Source organism: Xyrauchen texanus, chromosome 30, assembly GCF_025860055.1.
Source record: "Xyrauchen texanus isolate HMW12.3.18 chromosome 30, RBS_HiC_50CHRs, whole genome shotgun sequence".
In the NCBI taxonomy this organism is placed as follows: domain Eukaryota; kingdom Metazoa; phylum Chordata; class Actinopteri; order Cypriniformes; family Catostomidae; genus Xyrauchen; species Xyrauchen texanus.
The window spans coordinates 10983736-11006806 of NC_068305.1; the positions used below are offsets into that span (position 1 = coordinate 10983736).

Consider the following 23071-nt stretch of genomic DNA (forward strand, 5'->3'; position numbering starts at 1 on the left):
CCTCTCGAGCCTCCCAGGCGCCGCCTCTCAGGGCTTCTCCCCTCGAGTCTTTCATGGCTCCACCCCTCAAGCCTCCCAGGGCTTCTCCTCACAAGTCTTTCATGGCTCCACCCCTCAAGCCTCTCACGGCTCGCCTCCACGAGTCTTTCATGGCTCCACCCCTCAAGCCTCTCACGGCTCGCCTCTCCGAGTCTCTCAGGGCTCCTCCCCTCCTTCCAAGCCTCTCAGGGCTTCTCCTCTAGAGTCTTTCATGGCTCCATCCCTCAAGCCTCTCACGGCTCGCCTCTCGAGTCTTTCAGGGCTCCTCCTCCCCTCGAGCCTCTCAGGGCTCCACCCCTCGAGTCTTTCATGGCTCCACCCCTCAAGCCTCTCACGGCTTCGCCTCTCGAGTCTCTCAGGGCTCCTCCCCCTCTCAAGCCTCTCAGGGCTTCCCCTCTCGAGTCTTTCAGGGCTCCTCCTCCCCTCGAGCCTCTCAGGGCTCCGTCCCTCGAGTCTTTCATGGCTCCACCCCTCAAGCCTCTCACGGCTTCGCCTCTCGAGTCTCTCAGGGCTCCTTCCCCTCTCAAGCCTCTCAGGGCTTCCCCTCTCGAGTCTCTCAGGGCTTCTCCTCTTGAGTCTTTCAGGGCTTCACCCCCTTCCAAGCCTCTCAGGGCTTCGTCTCTCGAGTCTTTCATGGCTCCCCCCCTCGAGCCTCTCGAGCCTTCCAGGGCCCCACCTCTAGAGCCTCTCGAGTCTTCCATGACCTTTTTCCCCGAGCCTCTCACGGCTCTACTCCCAGAGACTCCCGAGCTTCCTACGGCTCCGCCTCTCGAGCCTCCTACGGCTCCGCCTCCCGGGCCTCCTACGGCTCCCCCTCCAGAGCCTCCCACGGCTCCACCTCCCGAGCCTCTCACGGCTCTGCTCCCAAAGACTCCAGAGCTTTCTACGGCTCTGCCTCTCGGGCCTCCTACGACTCCCCCTCCAGAGCCTCCCACGGCTCCACCTACCGAGCCTCTCACGGCTCTGATCCCAAAGACTCCAGAGCTTTCTAGAGCTCCGCCCCTCGAGCCTGCTACGGCTCTACCCCCCGAGACTACAGAGCCTGCCAGGTCGTCGCCTCGGGGACCTCCCACGGCGCCACCTCCCTTGGCTCCACCTCCAGAGCCTTCCAGGCCTACTTCGCTAGAGCCTCCCACGGCACCACCATCATTGGCTCCGTCTCCTGAGCCTTCCAGGCCTTCGCCCCTAAAGCCTCCTTCGGCGCCACCTCCAGAGCCTTCCAGGCCTCCGTCTCTAGAGCCTCCTGCGGCGCCACCTCCCTCTGCCCTGTCTCTTGGGCTCCCCATGGCGCCGCCTCCTCAGCCTCTCAGTACCCCGCCTGCCGAGTCTCTCATGGCTCCGTCTTCCAAGGCTCTGTCTCCCAAGTCCTCCACGGCTCCGCCTTTCACGGCTCTTCCCTGGCCCCCTGACCCTGTCCGGTGGCCCCCTGACACTCTCCCTGTCCTGTGGCCTCTTCCCTGGCCTCCTGACCCTGTTCCTGTCCGGTGGTCACCTTCCAGACCCCCGGACCCAGTCCCTGTCCTCCAGTCGCCTTCCAGACCCCCTGACCCAGTCTCTGCCCTATGGCTGCCCCCTAGATCTCCTGACTACCCGCCTGTCCACTATGTTCCCCCTGACCTTACCTTGAACTGCCCATGGACTGTCTCACTTCCCTTTGTCTGTCCCCCGATCATCCTGCACAGCCTCCCGCGGCCGTCAGGAGCCATCCTATTCAGAGGGGGGAGTACTGTCACGAACCCCGCTCCCTCGCTCCGCCCCCTTGAGCTCGTACGCTCTTTTTCCTCCCTCGGGCTTCCACGCCCGTTTTGCTCGTTCGAGCATGCACGCTCGTTTTTGCTCCTACGAGCTCACATGCTCGTAGACTATCTCCCCCCCGGGCACACATGCACTCCGCGAGCGTACTCGCTCGCTTCCCGCTCTCATCCAGAACATTATGACCACCTGCACTCGTCCCAATCACCACGTCATTGTTTACACCTGCACTCGCGTCATCTGCACTCCTGTTCATTGTTTACACCTGCACTCGTCACTATATATTCCACACGCATTCGTTTCTCCAGGGTTGGTTATTGTATTTAGTTTCCCGTGTCTTTGCCCCCCGCTAGTCTCGTCTAGTTTTGAACTCCTCTTGTCTTCCTCTTAGCTTGCCAGCTCCCCTTGTTCCCCTGTCTTTTGCTCCCACTAGTCTCGTCATTCTTATATCCTGTTTCCCCGGCTCTCGACCCTACGCTTACCTCGACCATTCTCCCTCTGGATTTTCCCCTCTGTACCTTCGTCTGCTCTTTAAAAATAAAAGCAGTTTTGATTTACATTGTGACTGTCTCGTCTTGTGTGTGTGTGAGCGGGTTACAGTAGCTTTCTCTCTCTCTCTAACTGCTGCATCCTGCTTGGCTTTATCCCTCTCCTCAGCTGATTAGCCTGATTAGGGGCCAGCCATGCAAACGCACAGCCTGGCCCCGCCCTCCTCTTCGTCACACACACTTTCACTAATTTATATAATTTGTCTTCTTTCAATGTCCAAAAGTGGATGTACATGCATTGCAGATGTTCTTTTTGTAATTTTTCTGAAAGTCATACATATTCACACCATAGTGTCATTTCCAGCACATCTCAAATTACGTGTTTAATATGATTCAGTGATGAAATTTTTTTTTTATAAAATGGCCACCTTCTTGTATTGCTAAGGATTTCATATATCACATTTTATGTATCCTAAATAAGCAAAATTAAATAATATTTTCACGCATAATTGTGAATTATTTGGCAAAATTACAGCTTGATTGGAAATTATGCCTAATAAAGATGTTCTGCTCACAAGTGATTGATTTATCTCTGTTTTCTTTAAACATCACTTGTCTCATTAATTGTAAGCATGTTCTTCACTAACACTTTGTTAACTTGTTAACTAAGTACACTAACTGAAAAATGAAAATAAAATAAGGGGCAAAATTGTTTGGGGCTGTGAAAAGGATGCCACAACTATGGTATAGTCAAATTCCCACAATAAATATTTAAATGGTTTATGTTCATTTCACTATTTGTTTAGATTAACATCGTTTTATAAATTTAGGAATTTGTATTTTAATATTGTTTTATTTTTATTAATATTTAATTTGATTTAAATCTGGGTCTGGGACAAAGCTCAAATAATACACTTTATACATAAAAGACATTGGAAAAGTACCTAAAATAAATGAAAAATGTATGAATAGGTTTCTAAGTCAGTTTTAATGTGATCTTATAACAAAAAAGTATAAAGTTGCAATCTGTTATTTTTAATACAAATTAACTCCAGGAAAGTTGAAGATACACCAATATATGGGCATAATGTATACACTGTATGTACATACACCCATATATGGTCATACTGTATACACTGTATGTACATACACCCATATATGGTCATACTGTATACACTGTATGTACATACACCCATATATGGGCATACTGTATACACTGTATGTACATACACCCATATATGGGCATATACACTGCATGTACATATTGAAATTCACTATGATTTGGAAAAATGTGTTACATATATATATATATAAAAAAGAGGAACAGGGACTCCAAATCAAGTTGAGGACAGTTCATTCTCTGTCGACTGCACATGCTGCAAACATCTCTGCCACCTTTGCAAAGGGGCAGTGGATTATTTGTAGGAGGGGCATATCAGGACATATGTATTATAAACATCTTTTCCATACAGTACATTGCCATATATCAGATATCTGCATACTGTAGCAAAAATGTACCATGGTATGTTTTAAAATGAGTAATCTTTAACAAATAAATAAATAACTTAATATTTAATGTTTCAATCATTTAATTTAGTTATGAAATTAAAATGTGTAAATCTTAAAAATAGGGTGACATTTTTTTTTTGAGTGATCCCACTAAGTTCTTTGACGTTCCTTGTAGTATAATGCAAACACCGTGGTATACGAATATGGTAAACATTCACTACAATGCTATTACAATCTGATACAATTACAATACCATGGTATGGCCATGGTTTGTTTTCGTAAGGGGGATCTAGTCTGTAAATCAGGCTTGAGGTCAGTATTGAGGCACCAGAAGTGATAATACTGTGTGAAACTGTGTTGTGTGTGCTCTGCTGTACTTGTGGTCTTTTGAGAATAAGTGTGTGCCTGCCTGTGTGTGTGTGTGTGTGTGTGTGTGTGTGTGTGTGTGTGCTCACTTTCAAATACATGTGTGTGTCGATTGACATTTAGCAGTCAGATTGGTTATATTCACACTACTGTCGACACGTGTCAGTCTCCCCTTGCTTCATCACTGGCTCTGATCAAGTTTGGTTTGTGGCAGCCAATAAGTCATTATAATTCTCCCCACATCTGTCCATAAATACTAAACCATTAAGAGCCAGTGGTTCTCTTAAGTATCATAAAAAGGCTTCGTTTCATTCCATCTCTCTCACTCCATCCCCACTTGTGTGTTTGATCTATAAATAGAACATCTGTACATGACGGTGGTCATGTGACTCAGGATCAATGTGGGAAATGGGGAAAAAATAATGTTGAGGATTAATAAAGGCCAGTAAGCCTGAATTATCAAAGCACTCTCAACATGACAGTGTTTGACTTTTGTTAAATGGATAAGATAAGTGGGTTATCTGACAGTTATTGATCATGTCAGTGACATCTCAAAATGACAGCTAAAATAAAGCACATTGCAGTTAATACGTACTGTATGTAAATCTGGCCAAAACTGAGGCCATGTTGAGATGCTTTAAGGGTTTTATCAACTAAATTGTTTTAAAACATCAAAATAGCTGTTTTATTGTCAAATTCCCTGTATTGAGCCTCAGTCACTATCTGATCCATGCAAAAGATTCAGAAACCTATTTTTTTACCATTCTTGTTCAATACATGAAGTCGATGTTCTGTAAAACCGTGTGTCTATGTGCAGCTCTCTGCAGGAACAGAAGGAAGACCTGCGGAAGCGTCTCTCTTACACCACACATAAGCTGGAGCTTCTAGAGCGTGAGTTTGACTCTACGAGGCAGTACCTGGAGACTGAGCTGCGTCGAGCCCAGGAGGAGCTCGACAAGTTCACCGACAAACTACGCCGGTAAGAGGCATAGTTAAACAGGACCCACAGCAAAATAGACTTGTGACTGTCTGCTTCTCAAAATGCCTTTACTATGCACTAAAGTGCAATGCCCAAAGGTCTGAGATCACATTGAAAATCTGGACTTCACAATCTAATTTGAACCAGGAAATAAACAGATTAATTATGAACAAAAAAAATTATATTCCTGCACTTTTGTGAAAGTGACCATTTTAATGCATTTGAAGCTCAGATTTTCTTGCTTCCTCTTAAGCACACAAAATTATACATTTTAACTAGTGGTCCCTTTTGGACCCCACAGTATTTTCTTTGCTAGTGATGGGAAAGTACATCATTTTGAGCGAAGCAAAAGACTATATATGTTGGGTGTAATCTGATTACAAAGTAATAAGTTACTTGAATATAATTACATTTAAAGCCACAAAGTAGTGTACTGTATTACATTTTAAGTTATTGTAATCAGATTACAGTTACTGACTTTCTTTATCAAGTTGATTAATTTTAAGTACATTACTTGGGTACACGTATTTCTAAAATAATATTATTCACGTAGAATGCATTTGAAACATGAATTGTGTTAATTTTTACATCTGTTTGCATTTCTGTAGGGCTTGTGCCCTCTAATGAGTCATTATAAGGGAGACGGAAAGGATGTATGCTGCTGAGGGTGACTTGTGTGCAACAATGAACAAGGAGAAAATATAGACGTTATTTTGAATTTACTGTGCAAAAAAGCAAAGGGGGTAATTCACTAAGAATTAATTGAAGCCAGTAAATGTGGCATTTATTAGCTTTTCCGCTCTGCACTGGTTTAGTGTCCCATTCAGTAAAGGATTTATGCAGATTAGGCAACAGTGCAAATGTGCCCTCACAAATATATGCTAAATGCAATTTGCACTCGCAATTCTGATCCTGTGGGCCGATCCTGGGCGCAATGCAGCAGAGGATGCAGCAGGCCACCCATGATCTGACACACTCTGCCAGGACTGTACAGTGTACAGTATCAATGCACTACTATGTTCCAGACATCACAATCATCTTATTATTATGCCAAAAGTATGCTTTACTGACCCTCTTATCAGGATATATGACAGGTTGTAATGCTCTTTCCATAATTCCATCATAAATTTATGAATTACCGCTGCCATGATCGATAGAAAATGTATTACAAGCATCTTTACCGCCTGCATAATGTAAAATGTGCCAGGCAATTTTTGTGAATGAAGCACAATCTATAATGAGCCTAATTTACATAGAAAGAATGCCTGTTTGCATGGAAAGGAATAACAATGATTGAATTTAAATAATGAAGATGTAGCGCAATTAAAATGCAGCTGGTTACTTAATTCACCCAAAGGCTTTTTAGATTAAAGTGCTTTAGAAAGCAACTTTAAAGTAATTTTTAATGTGATTACTTTTTCAAATAGGTAATTAGTAAAGTATTCTGAACACTATTTTAAAGAGGAACTTTAGAGTGGATTACTATTTAGTGTAATTTACCCTACATTGACTGGGACATCATCATTATAAAATTGTGCCACAGACTCCTTTACAGCATACTGTTTCCATTTGCTTGTAAGCTTTAGATGTATAACTTTAAAATTCTACATTACTTTCATAAATAAATAAAAAAAAGAACTGCTGTGGCAGTGGTAGCTTTGGCCTAGTGTTCCTTGACACTTTTCTTCAATGGAAAATTTTAAAGACAACCATCATAAACCAATCCTCTTTTCTTATGCAAAAGCATGCAAGGATGCAGACTTCGAAAATCCATCCGAGCACCTTTGGTATTTTTATTTTCAACGTACAATGATTTGGGACCCACTAATTCTAATCTTGCACACAATTTAGTATGAATGGTTGCAAATTGAAATGCAGGGATTGTTTTACTCTGGCATCTGATGGTTGATGCCAAGTGTGTAGGAGTCAAGTATGGTTTCGTCTCCTCGGTCCGTTGTAAAATACATTTTATGAATTGAGATTGCAACAAACAATATAATAATAAAGATGAACAGGTGCACTAGCAGTTTTGGCAACCAACTTAAAAAACAAACAGGATTAACTACAGTAGCAAATGCATCTGAGGAAATAAGGAAAGCGTTTTAGATCTTCCTAAGAGTGCTGGATTTTAAGAAAAACGTTTTGTTAATGTGTGTTTCCCACAGAATACAGAGCAGTTACTCAGCATTGCAGAGGATCAACCAGGACTTAGAGGATAAAATCCACCGAAATGTGAGTGCACAAATTGGCCACACTCTAAAAAGCCCAGCCACACATTACACAAGAGATTTCAGTTGGTCTAGCTGAGCGTGCATGCACTTGTGTGTTGAAATGTGAAAATGTTTTTGTCTCGCACGTTTACGAGTACTCATCTACCTCTTTACGCAGTTTCCTGTTTTAATATGTTTTAGGATGAAAGTGTTTACATTTCTTTCCACACTTCTGTATGTGTTTGGCATTTTTGGTGTGGCAGATTAGTGAATGTGTTAAACATAGTGCGAGTGGATTTGAATATCAATACATCGCCATCGGTGCGGCTGGCGTTAATTATAGTCCATAACAACAGCCCGTCCACCTTCACATGACCATGTGATAGTGAGTCTACTATACTAGCAAATTCAGCATCACAGCCTGCTAGTTAATTTGAAGCTTGAAACAATTAAATTATAATTAGCCTGCCGCAGTACATTTGACAACCTTTACATGTCTGTATTATAATTCCAAATACAGGGTTTATTCTGAATTTTTTATAGATAAATATGCTTTTTTAGCAACAGATTGCGTCAATGATGGTCCATTAGGATGTCAGTGATGACCTAGAAGGTTATGTGCTCAGGTATCAAAGGACAATGATGTGCAAGTCATCTAATATCAGGCTTATATTGATGTTCCTTTGAGCACAGCAACTAATTCTCAACTGGTTCAGGGCTGTCCTAGAATGATTTAACACGTGCACTGACTTCTATGTGAACGTGTGCATATTCATACTACTGGTCTATTAGGATCTATAGCAGAGCACCTCAACCTTAAAAGCTCAGGCACCACAAAGCATGATCCCTTTAGCCTTAATGGCCGCACTCCTACTTTTATATCACAGCAATGGTACAGTATAAATAACGATAAATCTATTTTTGCTGGACAAAATTACTGTATATTACATGAACATTTAGTAATGCCACATTTTTTTGGGATTATCCAGTGAAACAACATCAATTCCGTGATCAATGTAAATATGTAAATGCTTCACGCTACAACCCATGCAGAAGATGTTGGTTAATGGGAGAAAAATAACTTTGGGAGAAACCAGACTCACTGTGAGGGCCAGTTCCCCACTGACTAACATCATGAATATAATGCCAATATTACTTATGTATAGTGCAAGTCATGGTTTAAAATTATTAAACTAAGTAAGTGTTAGGGGACGGTGTTTAAACAAAGATTTTGTATGAACTGTAAGATTAATGACTAATGTCTTTGAAGTCCATCCTGGATTAACTGCAGAAGTTCACATAAATGCAATTGTCCTTGTTAATTGGCTGATGGAGGCTTTTGTTGGCAATTGATAGTCTATGTACTCCATTTCAAGAGTGTAGTTTTACACCAGTGTATACATACATTTTAAGTATTGCATTACGTGCCTAGCATTACAAATGCAGTTTTGTTCCTGACATGTGGTTCTCTTACCCAGTCACAGCACCACGATGATGAGAAACGAGCTCTCAGTAGAGAAATCATCGTCCTCAACAATCACCTCATGGAGGCAAAGATGACTATTGAGAAGCTGAGAGAAGACAATGTAAGTGATATATGATATTATTTCTTGCCAACATAGAGGCTTTATGGCCACCCATTGAAGGAATGCCGCAGCCAGGTTTTTAACTGGGGTTCGTAGACGAGAACACATTACTCGATATTATTGTCTTTAAATTGGTTGCCAGTGTGTTATAGAGTTGAATTTAAAATTTTGCTGCTAGTCTTTAAGGCTTTGACTGGTCTGGCACCATCCTATCTGTCAGATCTTGTAAATGTAAAAAAGTCAATAAGAGCCTTGCGATCCTCAGACAGCATTATACTGTCATATCCCAGATCGAGATTGAAGTTGCGAGGTGATCGTGCATTTTCAGTGGCCGGTCCTAGGATATGGAATAGTCTTCCTTTATCTGTGAGGTCTGCAACGTCTGTACATGATTTTAAATCTAAGCTACAGGCTTATCTTTTAACTCTTGCATTTCACTCATAACTTTCGCTAAACCCTAACCTAGTGTTTTATTGTCTGTTACTGTATTGTGTGTGGTTTGTTTTATACTTCTTCATTTGTACAGCACAGTGGTCAACTTCTGTTGTGTTTATTTGTGCTTTATAAATAAATAAATGAAATGAAATGAATGTGTATTAGCTTTTGATTACCTACTCTTCCTTTTCTGCTAATATTCTCAATAGGACTTGTACAGGAAGGACTGTAACTTGGCTGCCCAGCTCTTGCAGTGCAATAAGTCACACTACAGAGCCCAGTTATCTGAGGTAAGTTAGTATACATGTCAGCGTTTTAACAGCAGTTGCATCGTAAATGTGCATCACACCAAAGATACATATGATAAAAATGTACGTCCTCATTATTTGGGCAATTTTATCTGCTCAACCACATGAAAATAGATTTGTTTTTTTTTAGTTTCCAACTCATAAATAATATATTACTATTAAATAGTACTATTTAATACAATTCACTATTTCACTGTAATGTATAAATACAGTTGTAACCCAGATGTGCATGAAATCGCACTGTAAGAAAGTTGAAGTGGGTTTTGGCCTTGATGAACTCATAAGATATTTACCAAGAGATATTTAATCGAAATAAACACCACCATCTTTTTGCCACTAACCCTGTAAGCTAGAGAAACGTTTTCGAAAGACTGATATCAATGTAGCAAATAAAGAAGCAGGATCGCCCAGTATTTAGGTCAACCATAGCAAATCAAGTTCTTGTTTAAAGAAATATTGAGGTTCTATCCCAAATGAGCAGCGGTGACCTCTTTAGCAGGGCCACAGCAGTAAAAATGTTGAAGTAATGATAGTGTGTACCAAAAGAGTCAGGCTGTTTATTTAATGAATCCGCTCGTAGCCGTGTGCCAGTCCCATAATGTCTAGAGCAGAGACTCATGTTGCCACACTGCCTGCTTGAAGAACCTGTTCATATCTGGCAGATTTATCTGAATGGAAACATCAATGAGTCTGTTACACAATGTGCTCAGGGAATTCAGCCTTCCAGAGAGTTTTATAAGACAATCAAAGAATTGGCACTTAGAGTCCATTAGAAAATAATGTACGTTTTTTAACAGGACAAAAGGTGTCTCATGTGGTTATGAGGAAGAATTTCTGTAAAAGCATAGAGACATTTTTTTTTAATTTAAAAGTGTATAAAAAGTTATTTGCACACAGTGTTTGCACTGGTTTAGCACCTAGTTCACTAAAGGAATTATGCAGATCAGGTAACGGTGAAAACGCATCCACACACTGCACAGTGCAATTCCAATCTTGCGGGCCAGTTCTAAGTGCTCCCAAAGTCCCTTTCAAGGCAAGTCAATCCACTCGGCAGCCATCTTTGGAACACTCCAGTGCAAGGTTGGGCAGCTATTTTCAATGTAAACAAGCTATCTAATTTAATGGAGAAAGAACGAAATCTCCAAAACAGATGGTCAAGGTTACGATCAAAGAACATATTACAAATCAGCAGTAAAATCTGACAACAATGGTATCATAAATTGTGCTTCTTTAGCTCAAATCACGCTAAAAACGCTATTTTTCAAGCTGGGTCAGTTAATGTGCATGCATGTTTTCAAGTCGAATGACAAACAACGTCTGTATCTAAAAGGTGATTGCCTTTTTTACCTGTAAGGTGGGACTTCCTTTTCTACATCTATTGGGCATTCCAATTTCTCCCAGTGATTGTAATACCAGTGGTCTGTCTTGGGCTAAATAGTCTCAGGCGTTACATAGTGGAGGTTGCAGCAGACCACCGCGATGAGGCACACTTTGTCCACACTTGTGAATCACCTCTTTAATGCCAAAAGTGCACTTACCCATACCGTCAATATGTGCCAGGTTTTACTATAACACTGTTTGCCATAATTTCATCATTATTTGTTGAATTACTGCTGCCCTTATCAAAGGTAAATATACACAAACATCACTATAAATAAAATTCAGTTTACCGCCTGCTTTCCTCAGGCGGTAATAGCGTGATGTTTTTTCCGCTGAGCAAATAGCATAGAGTTTTGTTTTTAAAAAGTACATAGAATCTATAATGAGCCAAATGTAAATGGAAATGAGGCATGTTTGCATTGAAAGTAATGATAATAAATTAAATAAAATAAATTAATTAATAACAGGTTTTTGCACTGAAGTACCACATTCAGAAATGATGCAACTGCTTTGTGAATTCATGCCTCAGAAAGTACTTGGAGGTCAAAAGATTTAGGACAGAATTAGAAATCAAATACAATTTGTTGGACCAAGAGTAAAACTATTGGTTTTAAAGGACTACAATTTTTACTTTGTCTTGGCTCCTCTTATGATGCGTCTGTAATTAGCCAGGTTCTGTTAGCTAATTAACTGCTATTTACTTTCTTCTTGTTGCTATGGTGAAAGATCTGAAAGGTATAAAGACTTGTAATATTGGACTGATGCCTAGTATTCTGTGTATAGTGTCAGTGGCTATGAAATATGTTTTTTTCCTTCTCGCCAACTTTTGTTAAATGGAATACTAAAAAACATCTCTTTATGTAGAAAATTAGTACTGACTGGTCTGAAGACTAAAGTGTCTTTGGCTGTAGGCTGTGATAATGTACTTTTGCATTCATTGGGAGCTTCTAGTCTATTCACTATTTTCTTGTATTTTGCTTATTGCCTCTTGAAAATGTATCTTTAAAAAAAAAAAAAAAAAAAAACCCGGTGCACACTATACCATTTTTTCTGCTTGTCAAAAGTAGGATATAATCCAAGTGAGATCTTGGGAAAAAGTCATGGCACACTGTGCTGCATTATGTCAGACTGTACGATACACATCATAGCCATGACTTTGGTCACATTAGTCTCGACTGACAGCACTGATTGGGATTTCATGCTCTTTAGCCATCATACAAGCAGTCACACTTAACGACTGTGATGCAACATTTCCGACAATGTGAAGAACTTCATGAGATGGTAAGATTCATCACAAAGGCAATTACTTTGAATTTTTGAACTCAAAGCCATTGTTGAACATGTCACTATTGATTGATAAAAGATGGCTGAAAATGCCCTATGATAAGACACATTTTTACGATTCCCAAAATTGGTCTCAGAACCCAGCTTTAGTCTGATTCTTAAGAGTTTTCATGTCTTTGTGTGCAAGTCTTTTCTGCTGTGCATTCAGCTGATGGAATGTTTTCTGAACTTTGCAGTGTGTTCTCTCTTTGTATCAATATCTCTTAGTTGCCTGCAGAGTTCCAGGAGCGTGTAAGCTTGCACATGGAAAGTTCTTCCCTCTGCCACTCCCCATATGCTGACACAGTGCCTACCTCTGTCATTGCTAAGGTCCTGGAGAAACCAGACGAGGTCTGCAGCAGTCACGTCTCTCGCTCACCCAGCCCACAACCCCAGGAACGCCAGGGATTCCTTGTGGGCACCAGCCTTGTGGGTAGTACTGAGCGCCTTGGCCTTCGAGCTCCATACAAGTCAGACCTGTATAGCAGTGACACAGCACTTTATTGCCCTGATGAACGGAGGCGAGAGCGCCGCCCCAGCATGGATCTCCATGGACAGCGAAAGGTCTATGAACCCCAGAACTCCACAGATAGCAACCCAGAAGATGGCTCAATGTCCCTGCAGCCTGGCTTCTCGCAGGACCACTTCCGAAAGTTTACCACCTCTCTGGGGGGTGGCTCCAGCTCTTACTCCAGCTTTAGCGGAGGAGGGTCAGAGGATAAGGGTCAGGATCCTCCTAGCAGTGCAGCATCTTCACCACGTCACCATGCCCTTTACATGGAATGGAGGGATGGTGTTGAATACGAACACAAAAGTGACTCTTCCTGGGAGAAGGAGAGTCCAAGCGCATTTACAAAGGCCCATGCTTTTCAACCGCCTGAGTCCAGCCACCATCAGAATGGTAGCTCACCCATTTACAGCAGAACCATGTCCTCCTGTTACAGCGAACCTTATGAGCCCCTGCCAACCTCCACCTCACCGAGCATTACATACGGTGACAGTCGCAGAGGAAGTGCTTTTGCTCCAGAGGAAGATGAGCTGATTGGTCGATGGAGGCAACTGAGTGTGGAGGACCTCAGTGCCCACTCATACCGCAGTCCTGGGCGGGCATCACCCTACAGCTTCTCTGAGCAACATTTCTCAGTCCGGCCTGCCAAAATCCGTCTTGGTCCCCTCTACAGTAGCTTCCAGGAGGGTACAGATGTGTACCACCATCATGCAGGCGTTTTAGACCCCTTCTCCAGTCCCAGCCCTGAGTGCAGTCCAGGCCTACAGCAGCAGCAAAGCCAACCCCACTTATACCACTCCAAGGAGGACAGCCAAGAGTCCGAGCACAGCCTTTACAGCCCCAAAGATGGTGGAATGGCAGCTGGGGGCCAGAAGACGGAGTACGTCGACGTAAGTCCCAATAGCTCAAATGAGTCGCTGGACCATGGATCTCTTGAGATGGCGGCTGACCTGCAGCATTATCAACCCGAGAGGCACAACTTGTCCCCTCAAGGAACCACCCCACCACCACCTCCACAACAACCGTACCAAACATTTGGCACACTTGGACTGTCACGCAAGGACAGTCTCACCAAGGCACAGCTCTATGGTACACTACTAAACTAAGAGCAAGGGTTCTTGGTTATGCTTTCTCGTCAGTAGGTTTGAATGTGAAAATACAGTTTGAACCAAACTAATGATGGGATTTTCAGATCATTAGCTTTCCTATCTTTTCTCTCTTTTTTCTGTATCTGTTACAGTGTTTTCTAAACATTTAACATGAATTGCTCATGTTTCTACAGTTGATATGAAGCTCCAGCACTCAGCACTATTTGTATAGCCTATTTTGAAAGTTTATTAATGGTTCCGTGTGGTTTGTGAGAAAGTAATTTAAGTGTATTAGGTTTATGGATTTTTGGAAACATGACTTCAATGAAAATAGTAAGAGAGGTTGACTTTGTTTTCCCAAAAGCCTCCTGGCTCATAAGGGTTCTTGAGGTGATTGGTCAACATATGCTATGTACAAAGATAAGCTAATTTTGACAAGAAATTTGATCTTTTATTATATAATTTATGAATAGCTGTATTGTTAGTTATACTATATCTATAACCATTTAATAAATGTAACACTACGGGGAGACTGACAAATCTGAATAATTGTAAATCATTTCTATTGCTTTGAATAAGGCAATCGGCACAATTATTCAAGCTGCCTCAAATGATTTAAGTCATAGGTACAATCTTATATTTTACTGAAATCCATAGACAGTTTTTCTTTAGATGTGAGTGAGATATTCTGAAAATATTTGAGAATAAACTCATATTACCATAAGTCAGTCCTTGAAGATGAAGAAGCAACCAAAGTGATACTTCAAATCTATTTCAAATAGATTTGATATTACTCAAATCTATTTTTCTTCAAAAGTGTACACAATAGCTTGAACGCACTGGGCATTTTTTTGAACTCCTAATGTGTTTTGTTTGCAGATGGGTTTCTGAGGTGATTGTTCTTTTCTGTGTTTTCTCTTTTCTTCCTCAGTGCTGTAAGTCCCTCCCTCAGGCCCTCTCTACCTCACGATTCAATCCCTCTCTTCTCTCTTAATCAGCTGGGATCCTGTGTCAGTTGACACAATGATGCATGACTCTGTTTCTTCTGTTTAGCTTTCTCTATCTAATAAAGCACAAAATTTGCACCATGCCTGTCTCTTGAACTCCCTCTCTCCCTTTGCTGCTGAGATGTGTAGAGGAGAATTTATAATTTAGGGCTCTGTTTCCAGCATGGAGTTTTTTCAGTTTTTTTGTATAGCATAAATGTCCTTAAAGGGTTAGTTCACTCCAGAATGATAAATCTGTCAAGTATCTAACATTCTGCATAACATATTTTTGTTCCATGAATAACAGACAAACGGTTTAAACAGCATGAGAGTAAATGATGACATAATACAAATTTTTGGGTGAACTATTATTTGAAACATGTCCTCCACAAAGGGCAAATAAACATAAGCTCTTTTCCAGCATTTATTTCATTTACAGTCTGTACAGCATGTAAAAGTGGCACTGCATTCATACTCAAAAGACTTCATGCTAGCCTGTGTAATTAAGGACAGTAGCTAGTATATTCCCTGCCAACAGCACCGCTGTGAATGAGAGATATCTAATAATAGATAATGCACACCAGTACATGGAGGAGGTAATGATATTTACACAGCCATTAGTCTGTTTTTTTTATTTTTTTTATTTGAGTAGATACACAACACTATCTGCTCAACTGCCTCCTACGTATTTTCCTTTTTTAATCTATTTGGACGCTGAGTTGTCACAAACATTTTCAACATCACAAACATCTCTTAAAATAAGTTACAGACCTGGTCTTCTCGCTTACACTGTAATAAAAAGATGATATTCTGAGAGTGTGTCACCAGTTTACTTTCCGGTTGACTTCATAGATGAAAAGAGCTGTCAAATTAATTACAGAATAACATTCGACAATCTTGATGTATTGTAATAACGCTGTCACAAAGTACCTATTAATCTGCGTCAAGAATGCAACATGATGTTCATGGCACATGTTCACGATATTTCTGAGCCATATGTTTCTTGGGCTTGTTGCTCTTGTAATTTGTATTCAAGGGATAAGTTGGACTTGATATTTTAGGCTCTCATTCACAGAGAAGAGTGAGTCACCAGCCTGAGGGCATCTCCAAAAACACTGCAGCAAAACTACAGGGAACAGATGGACATTTTAATTTCCTGTCTATTATCCAGCAAGTCCCTCAGGTGCTTGGCCAACCAACAACCCCCCACCACCACCACCCCAAAAAAGAGAAATCCACTATACTGATGTTCACGGTTTGACAAATTGCCATCTCTGAGAAGGACAGTTCTGTGCTTTCCCTCACTTCTTTAAGGCTACCATTCTTTCACTTTTGTCCCAGAGCAGTTTGGCTGCATGGTCATCGGTGGCTTTAGAGAGCAATTGTTCTTCTTCACAATTAGCGAAGCATTTTCCAGACACGCCCTCAATTTCGGGTGAGCATGCCAGGTACAGTGGTGTCTGAGCTCCCTCCAGTGGGCTTTTGAAGAACAACCAGGAAACCAGTAAGAAAAGGGGCTTAATCAGCAGGGGAATGTGGACATGTCGACCCAACCTGGTCCTAACGATCCCCGGAGTGAGGGCATTGACAGTTACTCCAGTTCCATCCAGTCTGCGGGCCAGCTCATGGGTGAAAAGAAGGTTGGCAAGCTTGCTCTGGCTATAGCAGAAAGATTTGTTGTAGTTCTGTTCACTGTTCAAGTCCTCGAAGTTGATGTTGCCATACTTGTAGAGTTTGGAGGAGACCACGACGATACGGCTGGGGGCCGACCTCTTTAGCAGGTCCAGCAGGAGGTGGGTTAGAAGGAAGTGGCCCAAGTGGTTCACTCCCAGCTGCATTTCAAAGCCCTCTTCTGTTTTACTGTAGGGACACTGGTAGAGACCAGCGTTGTTGATGAGAACATCAATCCGTGGCTCATCCTAGTTTTGTAACAAATAAGGAGTTTGGTAAATTTGGTAATGCAGCGTCAATTGTACTATATTCATATATATTTATAAATGTTACACAGCAAATAAACAGATTAAAACACACACACACAAACATTTGGTAAAAGATTAAAATAAGACTTTAATTGAAAAATACTGACAGATTGTGATACCCTTAAGTCCTCTGGTGGCTGAAAATACTCTCATAATTTTCTCACCCTCAAGCCATTCACATACGTGATGTGTATGCCTTTCTTTCTTCTGAAGAACACAAATGATGAAGATTTTTAGAAGAATATTTACACTCTGTTGGTCCATACAATGCAAGTGAATGGTGGCCAGAACTTTAATGGTTCAAAAAGCACAAAGGCAGCAAATAAGTAATCCATAGGACTCCAGTGATATAATTCATGTCTTCTGAAGTGACATGATAGTTGTGGGTGAGAAACAGACCAATATCTTTAAGTATACATCTCAAATTTAACTTCCACATTCTTCAAAATATATTTTTATTTTTACATATTGCCACCTATTGGTTGAGGCTGGTCAAAGGTGGAGATTAATAGTAAAAAGGACATAAATATTGATCTGTTTCTCACAAACACTTATCATATAGCTTCTGAAGATATGGATTGAGAGAGAAAAGTCAGGGGCCTGGGTAGCTCAGCGAGTAAAGACACTGACTACCACCCCTGGATTCGTGAGTTCGAATCCAGGCGTGCTGAGTGACTCCAGCCAGGTCTCCTAAGCAACCAAATTGGTTGGTTGCAAGGGAGGATAGAGTCACATGGGGTAGCCTCCTTGTGGTCGCTAGAATGTGGTTCGCTTTTGGTGTGGTGCGTTGATGCGGAGGAGAATAGCGTGAAGCCTGATCACGCTCTAGGTCTCCGTGCTAACACGCTCAACAAGCCATGTGATAAGATGCACGGCTTGACGGTCTTAGACACGAAGGCAACTGAGATTCGTCTTCCGCCACCCGGATTGAGGCGCATCACTACAACACCATGAGGACTTGGAGAGCACATTGGGAATTGGGCATTCCAAATTGGGGAGAAAATTTTAATTAAAAAAAGTCATACACATCTGTGATGGCATTAGGGTGAGTAAATGATGAGAGAATTTTCATTTTTGGATGAACTATCCCTTTAAACAGAAGGCCAGCTGTCAGTAAATTGGAAAGCACACAAATTAGCCTTCTATTTTAAAAGTCAGCAAATGTTAATATATTGATGCTTCAAAAACATATCAAGAAAATGCAAAAAAATTATCTAGATTTTCCAACTAGATTATTTTAAGAGTCAACTATTTAAGGAAGGTAGATTTTAAATTAAATTCTAATGTTCTAAATGAACTATTCTCAGGAGACAGGATCGGGTATGTTTCTTAAATGTCAGGTTGTCAGATTTTTACTGAGGCAAACTGTCACATGTGTTTTATATATTTAAATTTTATAATGACTTTATTAATAACAATTTCTGTTGTTATTAGAGCGGTTCACGTTAAAAGTTGCTGGGGTCGGGACAGCTGAGTTTTTTAAGTAGGGTTCGAGTTATTTTCGAGTTATATTTATGAAAAATATACTGTATATAGGCCATCTGAAATTGTTTCGTGCATGCGCTCCCACTCAAAGATACACGCAAACGGATGAGTTAGGGGCTGTTCACACCAAACGTGTTTTTGCCTGCATCGGCTCCGTTTTTCCATTGTTTCCCTGTGTAAACGCACTGGATAAACGTCCATACATGCTGCACCGCGTCTCGCTGTTTCTTCAGTGTCTCACAGACTGGCACATTTTTAGACACCGTGTCAAGTTAATAAGAGTTTCAGGTTTCAAAAATGCATGAAGAGACACCTGCGTTCTGTGTCAGTAGCTGCACTGTGTTTTTTTTTAGCGCAGGTGTCACAAAGATTTAATGTTCTGAACAAGTTCAGGATGCAAAGAGGGGATTGTTACAATGTTTAACATTATTCCAGACTGTTCTGCAACAAGAAATTTCAGCGCTTGTTACACGGCGATGTTTTTTACCCTTCTGCTCTAGTGTGCTGAGGGGCTGCTGTGCTTTGTATGTTTATAGTAGTTACTAATGTTGTCTACGATGCATACTTAAAATACAGCCTCCGCATCAGAATATAAACTCCAAGTGAAAGTATAGATTATATAGGAATATTTTCCTATTGTATACAACACATCCTCAATGACATAAAAATACTGTATCATATTATAATGACAAACTGGACAACAATAAATAATTGTTAGTTTATAAAATTAAAAAATAACAACTGAATTCCAAAATGTTACTGGTTGAAGTAGTCGGTTTTGCACACCCCGTTCAAAAAAATTATTTTGTATAAATGTATGTAGGTAAATATTTTTTTTATCACTGTATTGGGGAAAAACAGGAAAACATGCATTAATGATCTTTAACCCGATTTTTATTTCATTAAACATTTTGAATGTACTTGGCTACAATGGTTGACAGGATGAATATATTATGATTTTATTACAATTTTATGTCTTTTTTTAAGCAAACATTTTCAAAATGGGGCCCCAGCTAGGTTAGTTGCTTGGGGCCTCAGAAATCATAAACTCACCCCTGTTGTTAAGTATTTATGGGATGTTTTCAGGCCACAAGTCTTTTTTCCACAATCAATCTTTGCCACTGGCGTTCATTCTTCTCAACATCTGTAATTTTGTGTATTGTGGTCAGGGGCGGAATAAACATAACAATTCTCAAGAGCAATTTTTGAAGGGGACACCACGTTTTTTTTTTGTTGTTGTTGTTGCCCCGTTTGCATTTGTATTGTTTTATTTCTTGTAAAATACAATTATTTTAAGAATATATCATTATATTATTTACAATACACATATTTTAATGATATTTTAGGGGGAGACAACCCTCAGATAGGAGGTCCTGACCCCCCCGACTCCCCCGACATTTCCGCCTATGATTGTGATCAGGATGTCTTATTAAAGGCTTATTTGACAAAAACGTCCCTACGGGCAAATCTCGCCGTTTCGCTTCTATTCATCATTAACGATCTTAATACTTCTATTATGTTAACTTCTATAATATTAACGATCACGTTCACTGGTCGGGACAATTGGGACCACCGATGTGTATCGTACAGTCTGGCAATGTCACACAGTGTGCTATGGCGACCTCAATGCGTTCATGTCGTTCAGTCTGACAAGTAACAGTCGTAAAGGACTGTAAATATCCTACAGTGTATAGCGGGCTTTAGATACACAACACCAAAATGTTAACATTACTTGTCATGGTTTACATGGACTAATTAAACCATTTATGCAAAAATGTTTGCCCTTTTGTGCTATATAGCATAAACGACACCATACCCCCACGAGCCCGGTAGCTATTTAATGACTATGTCAGCCAGTTTCAGGAACAAGACACTTGAATACAAACCCGGATCACTTCTTCGCAGAAACTGTGCACGGACTGTAGCGACGCGAGGTCCAAGTGTTTGACGACGATCTCGCCTTGATCGGGACCGGCTTGATTCTTGATGTCCTGTGCCGCCTCCTCAGCCCCCTGTCTGTCCCGACACGCCATGATCACACGGGCCTGCAGTTTCAGCAGCTCCGCCGCCGTCGCCTTCCCGATACCGCAGTTCGCCCCGGTCACTATCACAGTCTTTCCGCGCATCGCACCGACAGGATAGGTCAATAATTTCAGCGTTTTCCGCCTGAGGAATATTCTTCTGGCAATAAAGATGACCCCACCGCCGAGGACAGCGGCTAAAACGACCGAAGCAGACATCAGTGCAGAGGAAGACTATTGAGTGACAGCGTGCTCGTGGGAACTGTGAACTACATAACCCATAATGCACTGCGTTATTATTGTTGAAAATTTTTATATTTCAAAATAGTGTACTGCTTTTTTACAAAGCACAGTGTTTTATCACTATTAATCAGCATTTAGTCATGGTTAAAAAATTGTTAAATAATAATAATAATAATAAAAAAGTTTTTTTTATTGGATTACAAATATGTGCACTTGCTGGCCCTGGGGTGCACAACACAACACAACAGGCAAAGCAAACAAAACCTGAAAACACAGCATAAATAAACCATAGCACATTGAAATTAAGACACAACACAACAGAAATAGACCACAACACAATTAAATTATCAACAACACGTCAGAAATAAAACACAACACAACATAAATAAGTCACAACACAACAGAAAAGCCATAACACAATGAAATTGAACCACAGCACAATTAAATTAACAACAAACACATTGGAAAAGCTACAACACTACCAAATTAAGCTCACAATACAACAAAATTAGCAAAACATATAAAAGCAGAACACACAACCTAAATAAACCATCGCACACTTAAGTTAAGCCACAAGACAATGGAAATAAACCATGACACACCAGAAAAAGCCACAACAGAATAGAAATAAGCCACAACACCACAGAATTATGCCTAAACACAACAAAATATGGCACAACACAACTGAGAAGCCTCAGTACATACTATAATTAAGCCACAACACAACAGAATTAAGATTGAATGAAATTATGATCTCATATGCATTGAATCAAAACTCCACACACATATTAAAAAAGCAGTGTTTAAAATGCTTACAGTATTTGTTCATTTTTGTGTGATTTATTTTTGTTGTGCTGATTTTTGTTGTGTTTTCAAGTTTTGTTGGCTTTGCTAATGTTGTTGTATTTTCCACCCCTGGGCCATCAACTCACTTCACAATTCCTGCCATTTGATCATAGAAAACATTCCCTGTCTTAGGTCAGTTAGGATCACAAATTTATTTTAAGAATGTGAAATGTCAGAATAATAGTAGAGATAATGATTTATTTCAGCTTTTATTTATTTCATCACATTCCCAGTGGGTCAGAAGTTTACATACACTTTGTTAGTATTTGGTAGCATTGCCTTTACATTATTTAACTTGGGCCAAACATTTTGGGTAGCCTTCCACAAGTTTCTCACAATAAGGTGCTGGAATTTTGTCCCATTCCTCCAGACAGAACTGGTGTAACTGCGTCAGGTTTGTAGGCCTCCTTGCTCGCACACTATTTTTCAGTTCTGCCCACAAATGTTCTATCAGACTGAGGTCAGAGCTTTGCGATGGCCACTCCAATACATTGACCTTGTTTTCCTTAAGACAGAATGCATCTCCTTCTTGAGCGGTATGATGGCTGTGTGATCCCATGATGATACAGATGAACGTGGTACCTTCATGCATTTGGAAATTCCTTCCAAGGATGAACCAGACTTGTGGAGGTCCACAATATGTTTTCTCCTGGCTGATTTTGTTTGATTTTCCCTGATGACAAACAAGTTTGAAGGTAGGCCCTAAAATACATCCACAGGTACATCTCCAATGCAGTACACCTCATATCAGAAGCTAATTGCCTAAAGGCTTGACATAAGTTTCTGGAATTTTCCAAGCTGCTTAAAGGCACAGTTAACTTAGTGTATTTAAACTTCTGACCCACTGGAATTGTGAGATAGTCAATTACAAGTGAAACAATTGGTCTGTAAACAATTGTTGGAAAAATTACTCATGTCATGCACAAAGTAGATGTCCTAAATGACTTGCCAAAACTATAGTGGTTTAATGACTTCAACCTAAGTGTATGTAAACTTCTGACTTCAACTGTACAATTTTAAGCACAATAATACTGTAAATAACATGATAACCACCACTTTATTTAAGCAAAATGTCAGAAAGATTCTAAAGCTTTTTGATTTTTTCCCAATGAGATCCCATATTTAATGTTTTACAGTGAGCCTAGTAGTGCTACCAAAGTAACTAGAACTGTAGTAGCCTAATTATTGTATTTTGAAGGAAAGTAAGGTTACAATTATTTTTTTTATTTTTTTTATGTTTTAAAAGGGCAGTTTTGTTTTCAATTTAAATAATCTTAAGATAGTTAATATCTATGTTTATTTTCTCTTTAGCTCTTATGGTAAATATGGTCGTTTAGTGTGACTTTTAAAACAGGTCTCAGGTATTTTCTCTGTAAATGTAACCGGCCTGCTCACCCCGCTCCGAACGTGACTTGAACCACCGCGCTAACAAGGAGACAAAAGGCTACAGCCTCTAGCGTCAGTCGCTAGTGCACCTCTTGTGGCCAGGAGATTGAGGTTTACACAATGCACAGCTATCTACCAGCTGGCTCCCATTACA

The 23071-nt window shown here is 40.7% G+C and overlaps 2 protein-coding genes across 3 annotated transcripts in view; one reads left to right on the plus strand and one right to left on the minus strand.

Moving 5' to 3' along the window:
* The window catches only part of LOC127624341 (brain-enriched guanylate kinase-associated protein-like), a 32190-nt gene extending 17140 nt beyond the window's left edge, over positions 1-15050 (plus strand). For both annotated transcript variants that reach the window (XM_052099128.1, XM_052099129.1), the window contains exons 3-7: positions 4972-5133; positions 7299-7365; positions 8822-8929; positions 9574-9654; positions 12604-15050. In XM_052099128.1, coding sequence (XP_051955088.1) covers positions 4972-5133; positions 7299-7365; positions 8822-8929; positions 9574-9654; positions 12604-13989 — 1804 coding nt within the window. In that variant the 3' untranslated portion in view covers positions 13990-15050. The remainder of the gene's footprint in view (positions 1-4971; positions 5134-7298; positions 7366-8821; positions 8930-9573; positions 9655-12603) is intronic.
* A 317-nt stretch (positions 15051-15367) lies between these two features.
* Positions 15368-20694, minus strand: LOC127624147 (retinol dehydrogenase 14-like). Its single transcript, XM_052098828.1, has 2 exons — positions 20308-20694; positions 15368-16876 (listed from the first exon to the last, which is right to left on the minus strand). The coding sequence occupies exons 1-2, from the start codon at positions 20659-20661 to the stop codon at positions 16259-16261; spliced, it is 972 nt and encodes a 323-aa protein (XP_051954788.1). The 5' UTR covers positions 20662-20694; the 3' UTR covers positions 15368-16258.
* Positions 20695-23071: the final 2377 nt, after the last annotated feature.

Bases quoted from the DNA above. Each gene is read 5' to 3' on its own strand.
- LOC127624147 (XM_052098828.1), bottom strand. From the start codon at position 20,661: ATGTCTGCTTCGGTCGTTTTAGCCGCTGTCCTCGGCGGTGGGGTCATC. The intron at 16,877-20,307 runs GTTTGTATTCAA...TTACAAAACTAG, and splicing joins TCTGCGAAGAAGTGATCCGG to GATGAGCCACGGATTGATGT.